Raw genomic sequence first — 24,189 nt, 5'->3', positions numbered from 1 at the left:
CACTTTTTGTCCAATAATCTCCTTCGAGTTAGACTAGTATATATTTGAGTTTTGGTGTTTTTCCTTTAAATAATATAACCATTTATCTTGCAGACTAGATATTTAATGGAATTATCTTGATTGTTTAAAGTAATAACCCACTGACGGCAATTTCTTGAAAAGCACCTAAAGGGTGGTCCATAAATTTACTTCACGCTTTAGAGTGGATGACGAGGGGTTAGTGGTTTTGGGTCGATACCTTTTTCCAGTGGGCAAATCCAGGTTTCTCTTTTTTTGCAAAAAACAAGACTCGAATTGACCGAACCGTTTATAATAATTTTCTTATATTAATTTGCAATAGATAGATAATTTAATAGGTTTATTATATTAAATAATTCTTTTTAATATATTATAACAAAATTTGTTATAACTTATACACTATTAAAAATGAATTCGATATTCAAGCGCTTATTATATGGCAGAATTATTTTAAAATGAAAAATAAAAAGCATCAACCTAGAATTTATGAAATAATCAAAATGTCTCCAAAAATATACATGTATTTTTGAAATATAATACTAAAAAATACACATCTTTGGGTAGTTAATTGTTTTCTGTTTAAAACTATGCAACAACATAAAATCATACAAATCTTATATGTTTAATTATAATTAGCAATATATTGCTATAAAAATTTAAACATAAATTTTTGGACTCAATCAGCTAGATAAAAATACTATGTTTATGTAAACATATATTTAATTAAAAATGTGTAACCAGGATTTGCTCTCTGGAAAAAAAGTTTCAACCGTGGTTTTGTGACGACTCATACAGAACTTGTTACTAAAGAGCCATGATATATTAAGAATAATTTATTAATTCTTAATATATCATTGCTAAAATCTTTTAAAATTATATTCTTGTTATACGATATTTATATATGTTGAGTTATTATATTTATACATAATTTTTACATATTATTTTAATTTATTACATATTATTTTAATTTATTACATATTATTTTATATTTACAATGTTTCGCTAACCGGTCAGCATCATCAGGTGTAATAAAAAAAAACCTTGCAAAAATTGCTCCAAACTTCATAAATCGAAACATCAGAAGACATTACAGGCGTAAGAAAAAAAGAAGACATTACAGGCGTAAAATAAATATATATAATTATTGCTCTTTACGGCAAAGAGATTCACAAAAAAAGAAGAAAAGAACAAAAAAATTGAAGCTATGAAATAAAAATGAAAAATCTTCTTCAAAAGAGAACAGAAAATTTAAAGGTGAAAATATAATGAATAGAAACAAGAGAACTTAGAGACCAATTTGGTCAAAATTTTAACTGACACCATTATTTTATTTAATAAAAACTATTTTTATTTTACGCCTGTAATGTCTTCTTTTGTGACGGTTTGATTTATGTAGTTTTGTAACAATTTTAGTAACGTTTTTTTTTTATTACACCTGATGATGCTGACCGCTATAGGTCAGCGAAATATTGTAAATGTATAATAATATCAAAATATATTTAACACAAAAATTTTACGCAGCCTTTTTAATCAAATTTAACATCATTACCAAATAACTTAGCGGCCGTGGTTAGAGCGGCCGTGGTTAGAGCGCTTGCTATGTATGCCAGGTTCGAAACGAGCTCTGGACAAATTTTTGCATCACGGTAAGGAAGGAGGCGTGGACTTCCTGGTTAAATGCACTTCCGCGGTGCTCTGTGACAAGACCGTTAGGACTTCTTGGGGCTATATAAAATAAAAAAAAATTAAAATAAAAAAATTACGATTTTGTGAAGACGGAGGTTGGAGGGGTGTCAAAAACGGTCAAAAAATGCGTCACGTAAATTGTGCACGTTTATGAGTGGGACCGTAAATTATGCACATTATACGCGAGAAACGAAAAAGGAAAACACTTTGATAAAAGAAATTAAATTAACTATAAAAGTTTAAAAAAGCTCAGATTTACGAATTTTTTGAATTTAAAGCTCAACTTATAATGTGAAATCTTTAATTAATACTAATAGTACTACTATTAAATTATTTTCAAGTTTAAGATTTTCTAGTGGGAAAATGTGCGAAAAATTAAAGAACGTTAAGTTTTTGACCGAAAATATAATTGGGATTTTTGTAGCGATTTTTGTTATTTTAAGAACTTCTTGTGTTACATGTTACAATTTATGGTCAGCAGTTATCATTTTAAATACATCACTTGTAATAATCCTTGAGCATTTCAATTGCAATCGTTTGAAAAACTTCTTCAAATTGAGTAACTCACAATATTCTGGTTTTGTTTATGCCAACCTTACATTATTTTCGGTGACTGCTGTTCAAGTTTCAAATTGTAGTTTTTATTTAGAAAATGCGGAAGAAGCAAGTCTATTTCAATTTGCTTTGCATTTTATAATAACGTTCATATTGATTGTTTCGAATTTCATGGTTTCAACAGCATTGGTTACAAGTGGTTTAAACAGTGTTTTAGTAATACTAATATATATGAATTTTCCAGAAACAGAATATAGTATATTTATTGTGTTTGTATTTATATTGGTCATTGTAATATCATTTGGTGTTTTTGTGTTTGTTTGCGATAAAAGTTTCACATTTACAGAAGTTGCATTCCTTGTTCAAAGTTTTTGGATAGTTTTCTTCGATCTTCATCTTAGATTTTTAAATGTAAATATGTTTTGTCTGGAAAATATCAAACTTTCAATAGTTTTAGAGCTAGTGCTGCTTTTAATTGCTCCAGTGATATTTCTAATAATGTCAGATTGTTTTTTGATAATCTTGTGTTTACCTTTTTTGTTGTTAATTATGATGTTTGTCTTAACTTTATATTATGCTATATCTCTGCAAAAAATAAATTTAGTATTAATTAAGACTGTTTTACTCCTTGAATCAAAGTGGATTCTGCTTTTGTATTGGTTTTTTCTTGTAATTTTTTCTCTTGTTGTTGTTTATTGGTATGCCTTAACTGCACAAAGCAATAAAATACCAAAAACAGTTGTACGGAAAATTTTTCATTTAATTGCACTTTTTATTTATTTATTTGGATGGTCAGAATCAGAATTACTTGCTCTCATTTCTAGCTTAGTGTTTTATGTTTTTATTGTCACAGAGGTTATGAGGGCTAAAAAAAACACTGTGGGACTTTTTTTGAACAATTTTTTAGAACCATTTCGAGATGAGAATGACAGTGGTAAGTTTATTTTAAGTCATGTCTACCTTATATTGGGCTTGTCGTTGCCATTTTGGTTAACACCATACTCAATTTTGCAGAGTAACAGTTTAAAATCATTAAGTATCTTTAGTGGAGTGATATCTCTGGGAATAGGTGATTCATTTGCCTCAATATTTGGGAGTTTATATGGAAAATCAAAGTGGTCAGGAAGTAATAAATCACATATTGGGACATTTTGTTGTTTTTTATCTCAATTTTTATTTTCAATTATACTTATAAAAGGCTTAAGTATTAATATTTCATTTATAAGTATTTGTATCTTGAGTTTTGTATGTTTTGTAGTATCAATGTTAGAGACTTTTTCTTCTCAAAATGATAATTTGATTCTTCCAGTTTATATGTACATATTATTTATGTTACTGTAACATATCTTTTATTTAGTATAATATATATTTACATAAACATAGTATTTTTATCTAGTTGATTGAGTCCAAAATTTTATGTTTGAATTTTTTTAGTAATAAATAAACAAATAAGATTTGTATGATTTTATGTTGTTGCATAGTTTTAAACAGAAAACAATTAACAACCCAAAGATGCGTATTTTTTAGTATTATATTTCGAATATATATATATATATATATATATATATATATATATATATATATATATATATATATATTTGGAGACTTTTTGATTATTTCATAAATTCTAGGTTGATATTTTTATTTTTCATTTTAAGATAATTCTGCAATCTACTTTTTTATTTTGTGTATCTACTTTTTAGTATTTTATAATTAAAATATTTATGATTTTAGCTGTTAATCAAATGCTTGTTATTTGACCTAGTATTATTGTATTTTTTTGTATTATTTTGTTGTTTATTTTGTTGTTGTTTATTATTTTGTTGTTTGTTGTTGTTATATTATTTTGTTGTTGTTTATGTCTGTTGTTAATTATATTGTTGTGTTTTTAGCTTAATTTTTGTTAATTTTTAGGTAATGAATATTCAAAATAAAAATCAAATTCAGTACATTTTAGTTGGTAGTGTACCTGCTAGTAATTTTAAGTTCTTGCTGCATCGTTTAAAGGGCTTATGTGATAATGCTGTACTATCAGAAACAATGTATGAAGATCATGAGGCTATCTATATTATCAAAGTAAATTTTTGTTTAATTTAGTAAAGGATTTTAATAAGTTTTTATTCTGATTCAGATCTATAGTTTTATAACTTTTTTTAAGTAATTGTTTTAGAATCAAACAAGTGGAGCTGTTACAGTTTCATTAAGTGTGAAGAGGTCTTTGTTGAACCCTGAAAAACCTCATCGGATTCAATATCTTGGTAGATCTTTAGTTATCGATATATAAATATATATATATATATATATATATATATATATATATATATATATATATATATATATATATATATATATATATATATATATGTATATATATAATGTATATATATATATATATATATATGTATATATATAATGTATATATATATGTATAATATATAAAATATTTATATATATAATATATAAAATATTTATATATATAATATATAATATATAATATATATATATATATATATATATATATATATATATATATATATATATATATATGTGTGCATATATATATATATATATATATATATATATATATATATATATATATGCACACATATATATATATATATATATGTGTGCATATATATATATATATATGTGAATATATATGAAGAATAATTATGGACTGTAGTGTGTGTGTACACACACACACTACAGTCCATAATTATTCAAATGGTTATACTTTTCAAAATTATCCAAGTTTTATTATTGTGAAAGAAATGTGAAAAAAAATGTATATGCTGCCTTACTATTTATCAAATTTACAAAAAAATTCCATAAAACAAATTTAAGAATTATTCTCATCTTTGTAACCATTTTCACTTTTATGCCACTCACTATTAAGTTTTTTTCACATGTCTTTTGCATTATTTATCATAATAAAAAGTTCGATAAGAGATATCTGGCGATTAAAAATGTTAAATCAATTTGTTCAACATTTTATCATTCTCTTACTCAAATATTTTCTACAAAGTTTTGAAAAATACTTTGGATTGTTCTCTTCTTGAAAAATAAATGGCTCCCCAATAATTCAATTCCCTTAAGGTATGACATGACATATTAAAAATATTCAAATGCTTTTTATCATTATTTCTTTTATTTTTTACAATGTCACTAGCGATATTTTCACCAAAACAGTCCTACACTATACCACTAACCCCATCATGTTTCACAGGTGTCAATACACACTGTTCGATCTGTTTGCCAAACAGATAAAACAGTGTCATTGTCGCAAGTACCAAATCTCCACAAGAACAAATCAAATTATGGATTAATTACAGAGCTGTTAACAATTAACATAAACATCAAACTTGATAGTTGTGTGATTTATGAACAATTAACATAAAAGTAAGATTTGATAATTTCATGATTTATAAATAATTAAAATAAACACAGTATCAATAACTGCATGATTAATGAATGATTAACAAAAACATCAGACTTGATAATTGTGTGATTTATAAACAACACAAACATTGTGTAATTGCGTGAATTATAAGGGAATAATAAAACAGTAAAAAAAAAAGTCATTTATTTGAAGCATTTTTTAAAAATGTTTATTTTATTGGAATAATTATTAACATAATATATATATATATATATATATATATATATATATATATATATATATATATATATATATATATATATATATATATATATATATATATATATATATATTTATCTGTGTGTGTGTGTGCTTGTATGTGTTACTTGTGTGTGTAGACACACAAGTAACACATACAAGCACACACACACACACACAAATATAAGCTTGTTTGGCATCCTTTCTTTTTTCCCATAATAAGTAAAGTTAATGTCCAGATTTTAGAATTTTAAAAAAGAAGTCAAGAAAAAAATTAACAAAATGTTTACGTTAAAAAAGCTATTCTTGAAATAAATAGATTGCCTGGCCAAGTCATTTCGTTGATGTATCTACACTTACCTGCCCTTATTGTAAAATCATTCATTTAATTTTATATATGTATTTATTTTTTGAAAAAGGTCACAACATGACCCTTGATTATACACTGGGTCTCATATATTAATATATACATATATATGTGTATATATATATATATATATATATATATATATATATATATATATATATATATATATATATATATATATATATATATATATATATGTATATATATATATATATATATATATATGCATATATATAGTAATAATAGTAGTATATGAGTTGCAAATAGGATACAGATCCTATTAAAGTCATATAATGACTATAGGCAACTATCAATTGAACTGTCAAGCATTCGTTTAAATTCGTTAGTCGAGGAACAGTTAACTGTTGCATCATTGAGTGCATTCCAATGCTTAGCAACACGATTACTAAAAAAATAATATCGTGGATCGCAATTTCTGTTAAATTCGCGTACAAACTGTTCTCGTTGACCACATCGAGCTGGACGTATAATTAGTTCATTGTGCCAATTAATGATGGTAAGACCTTTTTCAATTTTAAACTTTTGAATCAAGTCACCTCTTATTCTACGATCCTCCAGTTTTTGAATTTGAAATAAGATACATCTATCTGTGTAACAAAGATGTTTGCATATAGTTGGGACTTTTGTGGATCGTCTTTGAATTTTCTCAATAATCTTTATATCTTTCATTAAATAAAGTGACCAAGCACTGATTGCATATTCCAGGTTAGGTTTGACATATGTTTTGTATAACTTAGTCCATAACATTAAATCCCTTAATATAAATGTTTTTTTTTAATATATTAAGCATTCTGTTAGCTTTATTACTAGCATGAATAACTTGATTAAAATATTTAGCATTACTTGAAACAAATATACCAAGATGTTTTTCTACATCTGATTTTTCTATATCGTAATTTAAATAGTTGGTTGTATCTTGAAGTGAATAGTTTGAGCGTGGGTTGTTACTTCCCATATGCATAACTTTACATTTTTCTAGGTTCAGCTTCATCAACCAAACTTTTGTCCATTCAGTGATTTTATTTAAATCAGTTTGAATGTCAGTGGTATCATTAAGAATATTTTTACTCGTAGCTCATTCATTAGTTTCGAATCATCTGCCTATAGTTTACTGACACATATTAAATTGTCTGGCAAGTCATTAATGTAAATTATAAAAAGTATTGGGCCTAAAACTGAGCCTTGTGGGACACCGCTAGTAACATGAGCCCAATCAGATATGGGTTCTCCAAGTACTACTCTCTGTTTTCTATTAGTGAGAAAGTCTTTAATCTAATCAAGAAGGTCTCCAACTATTCCATAAGCTTTAAGCTTGATGATTGATAATTTGTGAGAGATTGTGTCAAAAGCTTTTGAAAAGTCCAGATATACCACATCTACTGTATTTTTGTTAGCTAAGCATTTTTGTTAGCTAAACATTATTTGTGTTTGAAATATTGTCGTTTCTGTTAAATTTGTGTAAATAATAATTTTCAATATTCACTAAAGAATCTTCTTTGAACCAAGTTTCAGTGATAAATATAATATGAGGTTTGTACGTTGAAGCTAATAATGATAATTCAATTACTTTATCTGAATTTAATGAGGTAGCATTTGTATAAAGGCATTTTAATTGGTTATTATTTTCTAGTTTAATGTTTTTTGATTTGCTTGACATATATTGTTTTTATTACTTTTTGAAAATGTATATTTGTTAGTGTATTTTTTATGTTTTTTTGAGCATAGTATTAATCTGCTACTACTCTTATTGGGATGAGTGGTAATCAATTCGTCTAAGTTCTCCATTTCTGATTCCGTAGTAGAACTTTTTTCCATTTCTCTATATATGTATATATATATATTTTTTTAATATATATATATATATATATTAATTTTAATATATATATATATATATATATATATATATATATATATATATATATATATATATATATATATATATATGCATATATATGCATATACAGTATTGTGAAAAAGTTAAGAACCACAAAAAAAACAAATCATAATTTATTTTTATTTTAAAATTTTTTTTTAACCGAATATATTTTTCTGGTAAAAAGAATAATAATAATAAATTTTAGAAAATAGACAAACAAAATAAAAAATAATAATAGTGATAAAAACTTTTAAACAAATATAAAAAATGTGTTTAAAGTTTTATAGGTAATTTTTATTTTAAAAAAATTGTGAAAAAGTTAAGATCCACAGAATAAAAAACGATAATTTTTACCACCTAATACCGCGTAATTCTACCATGAATTTTTAAGCACTCATTTATACGATTTGGCATTGAGTCTAACAAATTCTCTAAAATATGTTTGGGAACATTTCAAAGTATTGCTGGTAAAATATTGCGCAACTCCTCAAGGCTCCTTGGTGCTTTCTTGGCAATCTCTTTATCAAGCCAACTCCAAAGATTTTCAATGCAATTTAGATCTGGGCTATTTGGTGGCCAAGTTAGACGCTCAATATTTTTACTTTCGAACCATTCAGAGACAATTTTAGCCCTGTGACATGGTGCATTGTCTTGCTGAAAAATGAACGGAACGCTTTGCTCAAGTGCATCAATCGACGGTAACAAGATGTTATTTAAAATATCGACGTAATAAGTAGAGTTGAGTCGACCATCAAATAATTTAAACATACCGAGACCATAATATGTCATGCAGCACCATATTCCAACCGACCCGCTTCCTTGTTTTGTTCTTTGAACGATACAATCGTGATTATATTTTTCTGAAGGCTGCCTGCGAATCATAATTCGGTTTTTTCGGTTATCAACCTCGATATTCATCTCATCACTGAACATTACTGTCCTCCATTTTTGTTTAGACCATTCTTTGACGCTTTGGCAAAATTCTTTTCGCTTTTTTATATGTCGTTTGGTAAGTCGCGGTTTTAGAACAGCTTTTTTCCATAACATATTGTTAGCTAATAGTTTCCTACGCACAAGTGATGCCGAGGTTTGACGTCCATTTGAAAGCTTCCATTCCCTTCTTAATTCATGCGACGGCATGGTTCGATTTTTCTTTGCCAACCTGATTAAAAGGCGATCATCATTGGGTGTCGTCAAACGCGGTCTTCCAGAACGATGGCGATCAACGTAAGATTTCGTCTCTTTGAATCTTTTGATGATTGTTAGCACCGAACTATGTGATCGCTTTACTATTCTTCCAATTTCGCGAGCGGATTTACCTTCCTGGTGAAAATGCACCACTTTTACACGATCTTCATAGGTAATAGCTTTTCTGCTCATTTTTTCAAAAGGAAAGAATTTTTTTTTGTTTGAAATTAAATACTTTTTTTAAAAGTATTTAAAAAAATTAATTGTTTCAAATGTTTTTATTGGTTCTTTGGTAATAACTCAGGTCATTAAAAGAATATTTTCAAAAAAAGGGCAAAATAAATTTAAAAAGACGTTTCCGCCGTATTTAGCACAAAAAATTCTTTGTGGTTCTTAACTTTTTCACAAAAAAAATATAAAAAAAAATTAACACATAATATTTAATCCTTATTTTTTATAGGTTCTATTAACTAACTTTCAAAAAAAAAAAATTTTTCTTTTTTCTCATGCTATATTTAATATGTTTGAAAAAAAAAGACTATTTTATTATCTATAGAATAAAAATTAATTAAATTTATTTGAAAAATTTTTTTTATTTTATTTAGTGGTTCTTAACTTTTTCACAATACTGTATATATATATATATATATATATATATATATATATATATATATATATATATATATATATATATATATATATATATATATATATATATGTATATATATATATATATATATATATATATATATATATATATATATATATATATATATATATATATGTATGTATATATATATATATATATCAGGGTGTTAGCCAGCCTGATGGCGCCGCGTATAACGCGGTTTCACAATTGGTTTAAAATTCCCAAAGGTTTTTAAGATCATGGTTAAAAAAAAAAAATTTATCAGTCTCAGATTTGAATTGTTGCCCTAGACTAGTAAAAAACGCAATTAGTACGCGCGACAAGGAAATGAATTAAGTTAATCAATTTAAGAATTAAGATCGATTTTTTAATGTGAAAAAAAAAGTGTCGTCTTTAACAAGCAAGATCATTAATTCAAAAGTTGAAAAAAAAAATGTTTTTAATTTTTACTTGACGTCAGTTATTCCCCTGTTAGAATTGTTCAATGCGTTTAATAAATTATTTTATTAATTTATTTTTGTTATTCAAAAACTCTTTATTTACATTCTTGCTTTTTATCTTAATTTAGGAAAGTTACAAATAAAATTTGCATATTAATAAATATTATAATATAAAATAAGTTAATAACGTTTTTATATTAAAAGATTTATTAATAATTTCGGTAAAAGAAATTAGCTGGTAAAGTAAACCGAAAATAACAACAACAAAAAAATCAAAAATAAAACTTGCAATGAAACGTATTGTATATGTTATATTTGCGTAAAACATAAAAGAAGACTTACTCGGTGTTACTTACTCGGTGTAGTTAAGGCAATTTTAAAATACTATAACGTCTGTATGATATTTTGTTGACTACTACATATTTCCGTTAAATGATCAGGTCTGTGAAATCATGAAAAGACGGAAAAAATAAAATGATAAATTTTGCGGTATCATATAAATGTTTGAAGCGAAAAAACCCAGACCGTAGATTTTTTTTTTTTTTAAATCTTTTTAAAATCCTAATTCGCTTGTCCAAATTCGTATAAGATTTTAAATAAATACGATTTTTAGGTAAAATGAATATCATAGATTAAAACTTTTAACGTTTATTGGCGCTTTTTCTTGATTGCAAGTTCTTTTTTGGTCGGAATTCTTGTATTTGTAAAAATTGATAGAAATATTGTATTTTGACAACTATATAAAGCTAATAGGTCAGAAACGATTAGAACTAGGATCTATAGTAAATTAAGGCACTTTTTTAAAAGATTTTAACTAAATTCATGTTAACGCGTATTATGTCCAAACAAAAGCTTTAGATGTTATATTTTTTTTCGCTTCAGGTTTTTTTAATATTTGAAGAATTTTTCTCTTTTTTATATAATTTTCTAATCCTTTTTACTACCCCTAATTGTGAATACAAAGAATACCATTTTGGAGCCTTAAGATCACTTTCGCTCATCGGCCTATAAAATCATGCCAATTTCAAATAAATAAATTCGAATAATTTGAAAATCGCCTTAACTACCCCGAGTATTTAAATAAAAGTAGCATTATATTTGACGGAAATTAGCGAGCCAACAAATTTTTCAATAAAAGGTTATTAAAATTTCGAAAACTTTAATTTAACTTTCATTTAAAAGCTATTGATTTAAATAAGTTTTTTACTATTTGAATGTATCTATGATAAAAATTGTAATATAAAATATGATGAACAATAATACGATTACCTATGTAAGAAAGTTAAAAATTTTTTTTAACTATTTTAAAATTTTTAGTTTTAAAATACTATGTATTTTAAATCTGAAATATTCGAAATCTTTCCATATAATTAGGGTTGGCAAACGTCTGGATTTTACAAAAATTACAACTTTACGGATTTTACAAACCTGTAATAATTTTTTTTTTAGTGTTTTCCTTCGTAAAAGCCGTAAAATTCTGGCATTCCTAAGTAAAATGTATTGTTTTTTTCATCGACTGTCGTTAAAAAGTTGTTTTAGCAAGTTAAAAAGTTACAAGAGGATCTTGGAAATCGTCAAAAAGGTTTTGTTAAAAATTTAATACTATTTAGCATTTTTTTTACATTTATAATTTAAAAATGAAAATAAAAATAAAAGAAGACAATATATGTAACTAATCGTTTAAACCTTTTAAAACTGTATTTAAAAGCGATTTATGCAATTAAAATAGATCAAAGTTTCAATAAATAAATTTATTAATTCATTCATTAGAACTGCAAACAATTGTCTTTTGTTCTAGTTTTCTCTCAACAATATTAAACAAAGAGAGAAGCAATTTAAAAATGAAAACTGACGAAAATTGCTCAAAATAAAACAAGTTAAATTATAATTAAACATTTATAAAATATAAAAATATTCCTGAAAAATAAAACAGAAAAATATTCCTATGAATAACCCAGCAAAAATAGAAAATTTTTATTGAAACTTAATTGTATCTAAAAAATTGTATCTACTTTTTTAAATGTCAGAATGTAATGACCTTTTTTTTTTTTTTAGCCGCACCTAAATTCCAAATTTCGCTAAAACCCTGTAGGAATTTTTTTTCTGGCTAACACCCTGATTATATATATATATATATATATATATATATATATATATATATATATATATATATATATATATATATATATATATATATATATATATATATATATATATATATATATATATATATATATTAATATATGGGACCCAGTGTGTAATCAAGGGTCATGTTGTGACCTTTTTCAAAAAATAAATACATATATAAAATTAAATGAATGATTTTACAATAAAGGCAGGTTAGTGTAGATACATCAACGAAATGATTTGGTCAGGCAATCTATTTATTTCAAGAATAGTTTTTTTGACATAAACATTTTAAAGTTTGTTAATTTTTTTTTGAAATCTCTATAAATTTCTGGTTATTTTGTCTCAAAAAAAAACTTAACAGAGATTTCAAAATTCACAATCTTTTAATGTTACAGAAAAAAATTGTTGCTATAAAATGTTATAAAAAATAACCTTTGGTAAAAAAATGGTATTTTTTTGTATATAAAATTTAAATTATTTCTTTTTATTTTAAATTATTATTTCTTCTAAAATCTCTGTTAAATTGTGGTTCTTTCAAACCCAAGCTAAAATATTTTTAGACAAAATTTTTTACTGATATATGATATGTACGAAGTGTAATCAAAGGTCATGCTTGGTGACCTTTTTTGATAAGTAAATAAAACCAATTAATAGTTACTTTCATTTTCCCAGGGCTAACTGAGGTTATCAAATATTTTCCAACGTATAATCACTGAATCGCTTATCCCTAAATAAATCAGTTGATAAAACAAAAATAAAAAGCAAGGAAATAAGATATAAATAAAGTAAAATAATAATAACAGTATAAAACAAAAGAATAAAAGAAAAAATTAATAAACAAGGACAACAGCATCTTTCTTTGATGTTTGAGAAAAATAACTTTCAGACATGAAAAAAACTTTAAACTTGGTTATGTTTATATTAAATAAGAATACTTTGCAAAAGTTGTAGTGGTAGGAGCCTGGGAACGACAAAAACGCCAAACTTTGCAACCCACTCTAAATGAGGGTAATAATTTGCTAGTTTTATGTTATTACTTTTTTAAACTAAAATTATATTCAGGTTTTCTCCTCATTTTTAGACGTTTGGAATCGTAACATGGTTATAACTTAAATACCCAAATAATGTTTTATGAAATTTAAAATGTATCGATGAATACAAAATTAATTTAGAATAGTAATAATATAAAACTGAGTAAATTATTCACGTTTGTTGCCATCACAGTTTATCACAGGTCTAAATGACCTTGAAAAGTCTAAATGAAAGATTAACTTTTTTTTTTTTCTAGGTAATGTAGAGGGAATGAATCTAAACCGAGCTGCTACTATGCGTTCAATAATAGAAGTAGAAACAAGTGATAATATATCTACCTACTTAGAACAAATAGGCTTTCAGTTTGATTATGAAACTCTTTTACGGGGATATTCATTTTATAAAGGTCCTATGCGAATAAATGTATCTCGATTACATAAAATTCCAGAAAGAGGTAATTTATCAAACATTATGCCAATGACAGATTCGTATTTAGTTGAGTTAACTCTTCATACTCTAGTTCAACAAGATTCATTGTGCGAGGAGATGAAAGCTTTTGCTGAACATTTAAAACCAATAGTGGTTCTTGATAAAATTGAACAAAAAAGATAATATTTATTATAGTTTATTGCTGTGGAATCATTTTATATAAAATCGCCTAGCTTTTCTAAAGCGCCAATGAGTACGTAGATTTTGTGATAAAAGCAATACCCTGAAAATTTCCGTATGATTGTTCATGATCTTAAATTAAGTCGATATTAACTATAGTTCCCTAAAAAATACGAGAGAAAATGTCTTCACTCTACAATTACAATAAAAGGAAGAAAAAAATTAAAATACTTGTAAAATTTAAAATTATTCATTTAAAGTTAATTAAACAGCAGCCTATTTTTTTTTTTTTTTTTTCAATTTATAAATTACGATTATTTTGCGAGCAAAGAAGATAGTATTAACAGTTCAAAATTTTAATTAAAAAGTACAATGCAGAACTTTTAATTGTTCTGTAATGTATTTAAAAAAAAAAATTTAATTGGTCTGATATCAGTCCAATTAAAATTGCTGTATAGTACTTTTGTAATAGTGACAAATAGATGGTGCTAAAGATCATGGACGAAACTGACTGCTTCGGGCCAATAAGCTGCCGAAGTCACACAGCGATCGGATAGGTCAAGGTTCGATGTACGACATATAAAGACCGATAAAGCGTTGGATTAAACAGCTTTTTAATGGTGACATAATGTTGCAAGATCGATCAAAATCCAGCAAACAAATAGAATTAGGTTTGAAGTATGTAAGGTAGCTAATCAAAAGCGATCCAAGAATCACTTATATACACTAAAGGCCATAGGAATGGACACCCCTGTAATTTTTACCATTTTTCTTAGAAAAGTTAACATATCATGCATTTGGTGGATTTAATATTTATTTTTATATTTAAACCACTTCATCTATTATTTGGCTTATAGGAAATCGCAAATTTTAATTGTTTATATCAAATTTAAACATAATTATGGATTATTATTGTTAATTGGTGTCAAAAATGAGTCATTGCTCTGCTAATGGGTTTCTCTAGTAAAAGGTGAATGTCTCATTATTTTTGTGCTTTTGTGAAAATTAGTCTATTTATTGTGATGACTAATAGTTAATTACGTTATTAATTAACATTTTTATCCACAAATCTATATATATATATATATATATATTTAAAGAAATTTTTAAAAAGCAACATTTTTTATATGGACTAAAAAGTAAAAAATAAACTTATTCTCGCAACATAAGGACTTTTTGTACGTACGCGACCTGAAATATCCGTTAAAGTCAATGATTGAAAATGTTGGGCGCCTATGATTTTAAATGGTAAAGATATTTTATGAAGTTATAAAGATAAAAAAGTTTTTGCTACATCGTCCGGGGAAATTTGCACTGGTTATCTCCCCCCTAGGGACGGCCCTGGAGTAACTATTTTGATCAATAATGGCACACAAACGTGGTAAGTTCGGAAATTGCATGTCAAGACAATCGATTTACACGTAAAAACTAATATTTTTACAAAAAATTTGATGTGACTTTCTTTTTTCCTCTTTTTTACCGTATACAAAAGTCCTAGCCTTACAAAAATAATTTAATTTTTTGTTTTAGTCCCAAAAAGATCTTACAAGCCATATTCACAACAGGATGAAGCATTGGATAAAATAAAAAAGAAGACTATGATAATATATGCAGCATCTAAATTTTATAAAATACTAAAGACAACCCTTGTTCAACGAACACTAGGTCGAGCAAAGAGTCAAATAGAGCGTCCAACAATTTTTGATAAACCGTAGAGGTTAAAATTAAAAATTAGCTAATTGATGTGACCAATGTTGGTATGCCAGTCAAAAAGAAACTTCTTCTTAAGGGTGCATCTATTTTAACACATAAAATGAATCTCGACCAAAAAGTAATTGGCATTCGTTAGGCCGCAATTTTTTCAAAAGACATTCAACAGTTTTGATTCGAAAGGCTCAGACACTTCCAAAACACAGAACACTTGTTTCCAAACAAGATATTAAAACGTGATTCCAAAAAATAACAGATTAAATGAATAAAAATGATTTCTTGTCTGTGTTTGAGGATCCTAATCAAATTTGAAACCTTGACGAGTCATCTTTTGATCTGTGTCCATCTATTAAAAATGCAATTGGACAAAAAAACATACGATTGTATAAAATCACTTCAAATAGTGATAAAGAAAGTTCCTCAGTTATGATAACAGTAAATGCAAGTAACTTATTTGTACCACCTTTGGTTTTGTATCCATATGAACGGTGAATTCCACCAGAAATTGCAGCTGACTTTCCTAAAGATTAGGTTATGGGTAAATCAGCCAAAGATTACCAGATGTCCCAAACATTTTACGATTATATATCTGGATCTTTCATTGAATTTTTAAGGAAAAATAATGTCCTATTGCCAATAATTCTTTTTTTAGACGGTAACAAATGACATTTGACCTTAGATTTGGGACAATTTTGCAGAGAAAATGGTATTGTTATTATTTGTTTGCCACCTAATTGCACCCATTTTGCACAACGATTGGACCGAGTTTACTTTCATGTTGCAAAAGATATTTGGACCGACATAGTCACAGAATGGAGTATGCAAAACTTTGGAGTTGCTCTACCGAAAAGGACATTTGCGCCCCTGCTCCAGACTGCAATTGCTAAAACACAGGAAAATCCAAATTTAATACCAATTGGATTTAAATGCTGCGGTTTGTGTCTTTTTTTACTAGAAAATTTGGATCTTACAAAAGTCCCGTTAAATGTACAAGAAAATGAAATTCAAAGGGATCCCCAAGAGTCCGCTGAAACTCCGGTTATAGCGGAACTGTTAAGTCCAATCGATAAGGCCAAAAATGACTTAGAAACTGATGACACATGGCCAATTAAAATCTTTTAGAGCCCATCATAATCTAATTGGACAGGTGCAATAGAACAAGAAGCCTTATTTTATTACTGGCAGAAGAAAATGGACAAAATTGAGGGTGTTGATCCCACAACTCGAGAAAAGAACATGGTTCTAGAAACGCCAGTAGAAGAAATTCTAGTAAGTAATGAGAACTTAACATGAATATAATGAGACAGCTTTAACACCAGTTCAAAAACCTTTGCAAGCAAATGTTTTCTAGTAAATATTTGCTAGTCCAGAAGAATTTCAGAGTAAAAAAGTACGAAAACAAGCAGCAAAAGTTTCATCAGTCATTACATCTGACGAATATATTGCTAGTTTGGAGGAGAAAAAGAGATCTAAAGAAGAAGTAGAAAGACAGAATTGATAAAAAGCAAGAAAGAAAGAGAAAAAAAAGCTGAAAATGGGTCTGAGAAACAGGAAAGAAAGCGAATTCGGCTAGAAAATTTGAAAGAAAAATAAGAAATCCGAATAATGATTCAAATACTAGTAAATCTGCTCTGAAAGCTGTCTGAAATTATGTCTGTTATTGTTGATTATAATAGTTAATAATAATAGTTATTAATAATTTAGTTAATAATAATAGAGTAGAGTAATAATTTCTGTAGTAGAGTAATGATTTCTGTTGTTATTTTAATACTGGAACAAGCTGGTTCTTTAATATTATTTAAAGTTTCTATTGCAATGAAAAAAACTGCAATGTTGTAATTAACCACCGCAATACGGAATCAACCATTTCCAATAATGGGTATAGTTTGCAATATATTGATAATAATTTTGTTTTTTTTAAATAAAGGGAGTTTTAGAATACCAAATAAATGTTATGCAAGATTGCTATGGCAAAATTTTTATTTAAAAACTTTGCTATATAAATTTGCCAAATTGTCACACTCTAGCAGTGAACACCTGAGGGGAAAAGGAAGTAGATTAGAATAGAGGTAAATTATTTTTCGAACATATTTAGATAAAATTTACTAATCCGATAACAAAAAAATAGACAGGAAGTGCACCCAAACAATTTATTAAAAACACTTAAAATAGACAAAGATATACAACAAATATACCACTAAACAAAAACTTACAAAATAAAATATTGACTACAAAGTAAAAGGTAAGCATTCAACAATGTAAGGCCAAAGAATAGAAAAAAACAAAAAACATTAAAAACATTCAGATGTAAAAAAATTAGTTTTGGAGCATGCTTATAACCAACTATTTTGTTGTTATGGATATTCATAATTACTAATCTTCGCATCGCAGAAAAGCTACGTTCACATTCTGACGGAATTTTCAATTCTGGCGTTCACATTCTAACGGAAGTTTGTATCCAATCTTTAGGAGCTTAAATAAATTAAGGTATAGATTTTTAATGCAGGTTCATATGGCTTCAACCAGAGGTCTATCTTCAGGTTTATCAATTAATCTTTTTTTTTTTCCAAAATATTAATGGCATAGCCAGATAAAAATGTTAATAAACTGTTTTTCTAATCGTCATGTTTTGTACATCTCTATCAATTGTTTTGTACATCCCTATCTTTTCTTTTTTTGATTGATTTACAAAGAAGTTCTGCAACATGCTCCTGTAACTGCTCTCGTTTTAGGTATAGAAAAAAATGGATATACTTTTTTTATATCTCCAAAAATTTTCTGATGTAATTGATAAATTTATGTTTTGAGATATAACATATGTTTATTAATTATTAAGTATAAAGTTATGAGAGCTAAAATGTGATATAATTTTGATCTTTTATGTTGCTAGCAACACCTTTTTTAAAGATTACTGTTTATGCCACCATGTTATGCAAACTGGTCTCTACATAAAATTACATCAATTCCACTTTCCCTAAAAAAATTTATCTAATTTCTCTTTCTGCATTTACGTCACCCACACGGAGTTTGTTGGTTTGTAATTGTTTCCTCGTTTTCTAAAATTTAGTGGTAGCTTGCAGCTTTCATTAATTAATTCCTCTTGTTTGCTTTTTTTCTAATGATACCAATTAATTTATTTTGACTTTTATGGCCAAGTTGACACCTTTGCGCAATGGTGTTTGTATATGCTTTTGTTAATCAATAGATGTATTTAAATGTTTTTGTTTAAACAGTTAAAAACAAGTTGTGAAATATTATCTGTTGTCAAATTAAAAAAGGTACATGGAACAAAAAGAGGTACCAACCGCACTCACGACACCCCCTCCCCCACGGTACGGGCATGTAATAACAGATTATGATCATTTCGTTGTAGTCATCAGATAAAGCTATGCATTTATTTGTCGTCATAATGGCACTTCTCCAAAAATGATACAGTTGCTAGTATTCGAGAGGTGACAGAAATAGTGTCGAAAAATGAACTTCGGAATAGAGTCGAATATATTAAAAAGGCCTAATGTCGCAAAAAAAGGATTAGTTTTGCAAATGAATTTAATGAATTGCGTCGAAAACAAAACAAAAAAGGAATACTGTCGCAAATAGTAAAAAAAGAATAGTGTTGCAAATAGTTAATGTATGAATATATGTGAATATATATATATCTACAATAATATTTATAGATCAGCAATTGCTTATTCGTTTTGCCTATCTTAAAAGCATACGGGTTTTACAGAAAAAAATAAAAAAAATAAAGAATAATGAAAGAAAAGGTTGCTACCCAAGCCCAAACCCTCAGTCAATGTAGCGGCACTCCTTTACGGCAGCAGGCTATAAGATAGTTGGTGGATATACTGAGAGCAGTATATCCACCAACTATATTATACCCTGGCAGCAGGCTATTTCAGTATGACATCAGACATGTTATCTAAACACGTATTTATAGTTATTATTATTTTTTTTGTCTTTGACACTATTCATTAAACTCCTTTATGACATTATTCCTTTTTCTATTTTCGACATTAAATTTTTTTGTGACACTACTCATTTTTTTTGTTTTCGACACTATTCCGACTATTTCGACACTATTCCTATTTGCGACACTATTCTTTTTTTTTGTTTTCAACACTATTCATTAAATCCATTTGCGACATTCCTTATTATTTTATTCGACGATTAATAATGCGACAATTTGTGACACTATTCCTTTTTTACATTTTCGACAATTAAATTTTGCGACACTATTCCGCCACACCTGTTTGAGGCCGCCTGTCTAATAAAAACGATCGTCAGCTTTTTAGAACTCTTCTAAAATACTTGGTTCAATATAGTTTATGTGCAAAGAGCCAAAGTCATATTTGGAGGGTTCTGTTTTAGTTAAAAAGTTGATTACAGTTGAATGAACATTAGACCCCTGCGAAGCTTTAATATGTCAAATTCGAATTGAATCAAGCAGCCATAGCATATGGCGTTGATTATCTGCTTCTAAAGCTCTTGCTTTAGAAGCAGATAATCAACGGTTTGAAGCGACCTCTGAGCTTATTTTGCGCCATCAGTAAGAAAGGAGGCATAAATTTCCCAATTCAACGCTCTTCCTTGGTGATCTGTGGCAAGACCGTTAGGTCTTCTCTGGGCACCTAAAACAAAAATTAAAAAAAAACTAAGGTAATTTCATTATGAACTATTTATTAGTAAAAGTAATTTCGTTGTGAACTTGCCAACAATATTTATACAACAATATATTTATACTTTACAATATTTTCTAACAAATAAAGTTACACTTTTTAACATTATTAGAATGTTATTACTCTAATAATTGTAGCCGTCATAAAAGTTTTATTTCTAAAAAAGTACCCTGTGAGCACTAGTTTTGTTAGGAAGGTCCGTCGGATCTCTTAAGGACATTCGGATGTCTTTAAGGCGACGCATGTTCACTGGGTAGTTAAAGTAAATTATATGCGCGGATAAATTCTGTGCATATTTTGGTCAAATTTTGAACAATTGAATACACGAAAAAATATACATTAATTTTTAAAATACCAAATAAATATGCTAGATTGCTATTACAAAATTTTTGTTCAATATGTTTTATAAATAGTGGAAATATGTTTTTATAAATAGTGGAAATTAAAACTAGTTTTTATATGATTCGAGATTCAATTCGCAATTTCGCAAATTTCGGTGAATATATTCAAGATTCAATTTGATGTTTAAAATTCCGATACGCAGAGGCCTAATAAATGTATTCCGGTACTTTTAAAACTACTCTTGATAATATTTGCAGTAGAAAGATTTATAATGAATGAATACATCTAGTGCATGGCAATAAGATTTCACTTTGCTATGATTGGCCTAAAGCAGCTATATTAGGTGGGTGTAAGATATGTGTTGGATTTGGGAACAACAACAAAGTAACAACGTTGCTTTGTTGTTGTTCCTAATGCTAAGCTCGTCAAGTATTACGGTAAAGTGTGCTACCAAGAAAAACCATTATTGTTAATGGGATTTTTTTAACAAATGGATGTCTTTTTGTCGCTAATTAGCGCAAAACCAGCCAATTCAACGAATATGTTGAAATCAGATAATTGAACACGAAGTTTAAAATAAAAACCAAGTTTAAAGCAGAACAAAGTTTTAAACAAAAGCAGCTACACCAAGCAAAATAAAATTAATTGCAGCCGAGCACACTTAAAATTTTTAAGTATAATATATTGTTATAAGCAAAAAAATTTTACATAAATCATTATTTAATACAAACTCATTTTTTTCAGTTTTGTTGTATTGGCTGGTTTGGCGCTTACCCATCCAAATATGAGTGAAAAATGTTTTTATTGTCCTCAAAAAAAAAGTCTGCGGTCATTTAACAATTTTTGATTTTCCTAAAGCCTCGTCATCACGAGCATTTACGTTAAAATTGTTAATGATGGAGCAAAGTTTCTGCTGGTATTTACTGCAAATAAAATGGTTATGCTTCTGCAAATGCGTTTTACTCTTTTTTCAGCAATTAATAGAAGGGGTTTTGATAACAAATGAAAACCGCTTTCAATATTTCATCTTTATTGAAAAAAGCATCACGTAATTGACTATCAATTTAATGTTTTAATTTTGAACAGTTTTCGTTTTATATTTGTGTTTTTTTGTAGATGTTTCTATTCAAGTAAAACAATATTTAATTTATATTTACATTATAAAACATTAATTGATCAATCATTAAACATGTATGGAACGACATATTTTAAGTTCATTTAATCGTACTTCAAAAAATAGTACATTGGTATATATTTCACAACATTTTAATTTATATTATTAATTATTGGTATTAAATATTTGATTTTAGAACTATGAATAAAATTAGAGGTATAATGGGCGAGCTGGAGTGAGAACGAAGAACGGTTTCTGCATTTATCTTCAGACCCTGCTTGATGAGGCCCATTTTTATATATAAAGATGGTAATATAATCTTGCTTGGTGAAACAAGTGGAGGATTAGCAATATTTTAGTCCAACAGTAAAATCATCTCGCTACTTTCTCTTTGTAATGGATACGTATTGCTCGTGAACCCCAAAGGCAGAGGAAACCAGGGCTGCGGAGTCGGAGTCGTGGAGTCGAAGTCGGAGTCGGAGCTCATTTTGGCTGGAGTCGGAGTCGGAGTCGAAAAAATTATACCAACTCCGACTCCAGCTTAAAAAAAATCTTTCAAAGTTTCCAAAATTTCATATTAATTTTATATATATTAGTCATTAAAATATTTTATGTTCTGTCAGTCTAAAGCTTAAGTATCAAACTCTAGCCCTCAAATATATATATATATATATATATATATATATATATATATATATATATATATATATATATATATATATAAATATATATCTATATATATATATATATCTATATATATATATATATATATATATATATATATATATATATATATATATATATATATATATATATATATATATATATATATATATATATATATACATATACACACAAATAATTTCTTTGAATACTTCGAAGTTAAAAGTTCTTTATTATCATTTTCTTTATGTCTTTTTTTTTTCAATTTGTTCAAACTCGGTAAGTTACCATGATCTGTTAAAGAAACTCATTAAAAGTTAACTGCCTTGTTAACAACCGAATTTTCCTCTTATAAAAGACGAGCTAATGTTGTGTAAGATTGTATCTTAAAGTTAAAATGTCATTTGATTGTACTAATTCATTATTTGGAACAATAAAACGAGATGCTTGCGGTCTTGGAATTTTACAGTTTAAAAAAAAAACACTTATTTTTAGTTTACAAATATTTCAATTTCAAACGTTTCTTCAAAAGAAAAATGAAAATATACTGAAGTCTTAATTACGCACACTCTTTTGTTAAAAAATATTCCAAAAACAAAAGAACTTTTTAATTACTTTTAACGCGCAATGTAGCTTTTTACTTTTTCAGTTTACGTACATAAAATACGACTCAACTGTATGTAAGTAGGTATGTATATTATTATATATATATATATATATATATATATATATATATATATATATATATATATATATATATATATATATATATATATATATATATATATATATATATATATATATATGTATGTTCATTTTAGTTTCATAAAAGAGTTTATAGTAGTCACAGAAATGCATTATTTGTTTATTGCAACTTACCTCACTGGGTAGGTTGAGCAGCTTGGTAAACTTTTCAAATAATTTTTTAAACAAATCTAAAATTGTTTTTCTTTCCTAAGCCATTTTTAGCAGATAGAATTATCCCGACCTACTACTTTACACTAGTTCGATAAACAACCCCTGGTGTCTAAACATAGCACCTGCACTTTTCACATTTTTCTTTCTCGGACAAATATAATTCTAACATATAAATTTATACATAGTGGACAGCTGTGAAATATATATACTTGTATGTATATACATTTTAATAATTGTGTGAAATTATTTTTAGGAAAAACAGTCGTCATTTGAATTGTGAGCACACAATAAAAAAACTGACAATGTCAAAAAAGCCTTCTGTTAAGTCTGCTGTATTTGAACATTTTACTGTTACTCAAGATGGAAAACATTTTGTCTGTCAGTGTATGATAAATGATTTAGATGAAAACAAATGCTGTGGAGTCAAGATCAGTGCATATGCAGGCAAAGATAAAAATGCTCCTACAAGAGCTTCCAATCTAAAGAGACATTTACAGCGCTTTCATTCTGAACTATTCAAAGTAGTGAAAGAGAAAGACAGCATCCAAAGTAATG

General features: G+C 27.0%; 2 protein-coding genes across 2 annotated transcripts; both read left to right on the top strand.

Moving 5' to 3' along the window:
* Positions 1–1,869: 1,869 nt before the first annotated feature.
* LOC105844027 (dolichol kinase) lies at positions 1,870–3,767 on the top strand. The gene has a single exon (XM_065805264.1). The coding sequence runs from the start codon at positions 2,068–2,070 to the stop codon at positions 3,598–3,600; it is 1,533 nt and encodes a 510-aa protein (XP_065661336.1). The 5' UTR covers positions 1,870–2,067; the 3' UTR covers positions 3,601–3,767.
* Positions 3,768–4,160: 393 nt separating this feature from the next.
* On the top strand, positions 4,161–14,227 carry LOC100208501 (mediator of RNA polymerase II transcription subunit 18). The gene is made up of 3 exons (XM_065805263.1): positions 4,161–4,335; positions 4,430–4,517; positions 13,856–14,227. The coding sequence occupies exons 1-3, from the start codon at positions 4,177–4,179 to the stop codon at positions 14,209–14,211; spliced, it is 603 nt and encodes a 200-aa protein (XP_065661335.1). The 5' UTR covers positions 4,161–4,176; the 3' UTR covers positions 14,212–14,227.
* The last annotated feature ends 9,962 nt before the right edge of the window (positions 14,228–24,189 follow it).

Source organism: Hydra vulgaris, chromosome 09 (genome assembly GCF_038396675.1).
Source record: "Hydra vulgaris chromosome 09, alternate assembly HydraT2T_AEP".
NCBI classification, from domain to species: domain Eukaryota; kingdom Metazoa; phylum Cnidaria; class Hydrozoa; order Anthoathecata; family Hydridae; genus Hydra; species Hydra vulgaris.
The sequence above is the reverse complement of the archived record's forward strand: the minus strand, read 5'-3'. Positions and strand labels throughout refer to the sequence as shown.

Bases quoted from the DNA above. Each gene is read 5' to 3' on its own strand.
- LOC105844027 (XM_065805264.1), top strand. From the start codon at position 2,068: ATGTGCGAAAAATTAAAGAACGTTAAGTTTTTGACCGAAAATATAATT.
- LOC100208501 (XM_065805263.1), top strand. From the start codon at position 4,177: ATGAATATTCAAAATAAAAATCAAATTCAGTACATTTTAGTTGGTAGT. The intron at 4,336-4,429 runs GTAAATTTTTGT...TAATTGTTTTAG, and splicing joins AGGCTATCTATATTATCAAA to AATCAAACAAGTGGAGCTGT. The intron at 4,518-13,855 runs GTAGATCTTTAG...TTTTTTTTCTAG, and splicing joins TCATCGGATTCAATATCTTG to GTAATGTAGAGGGAATGAAT.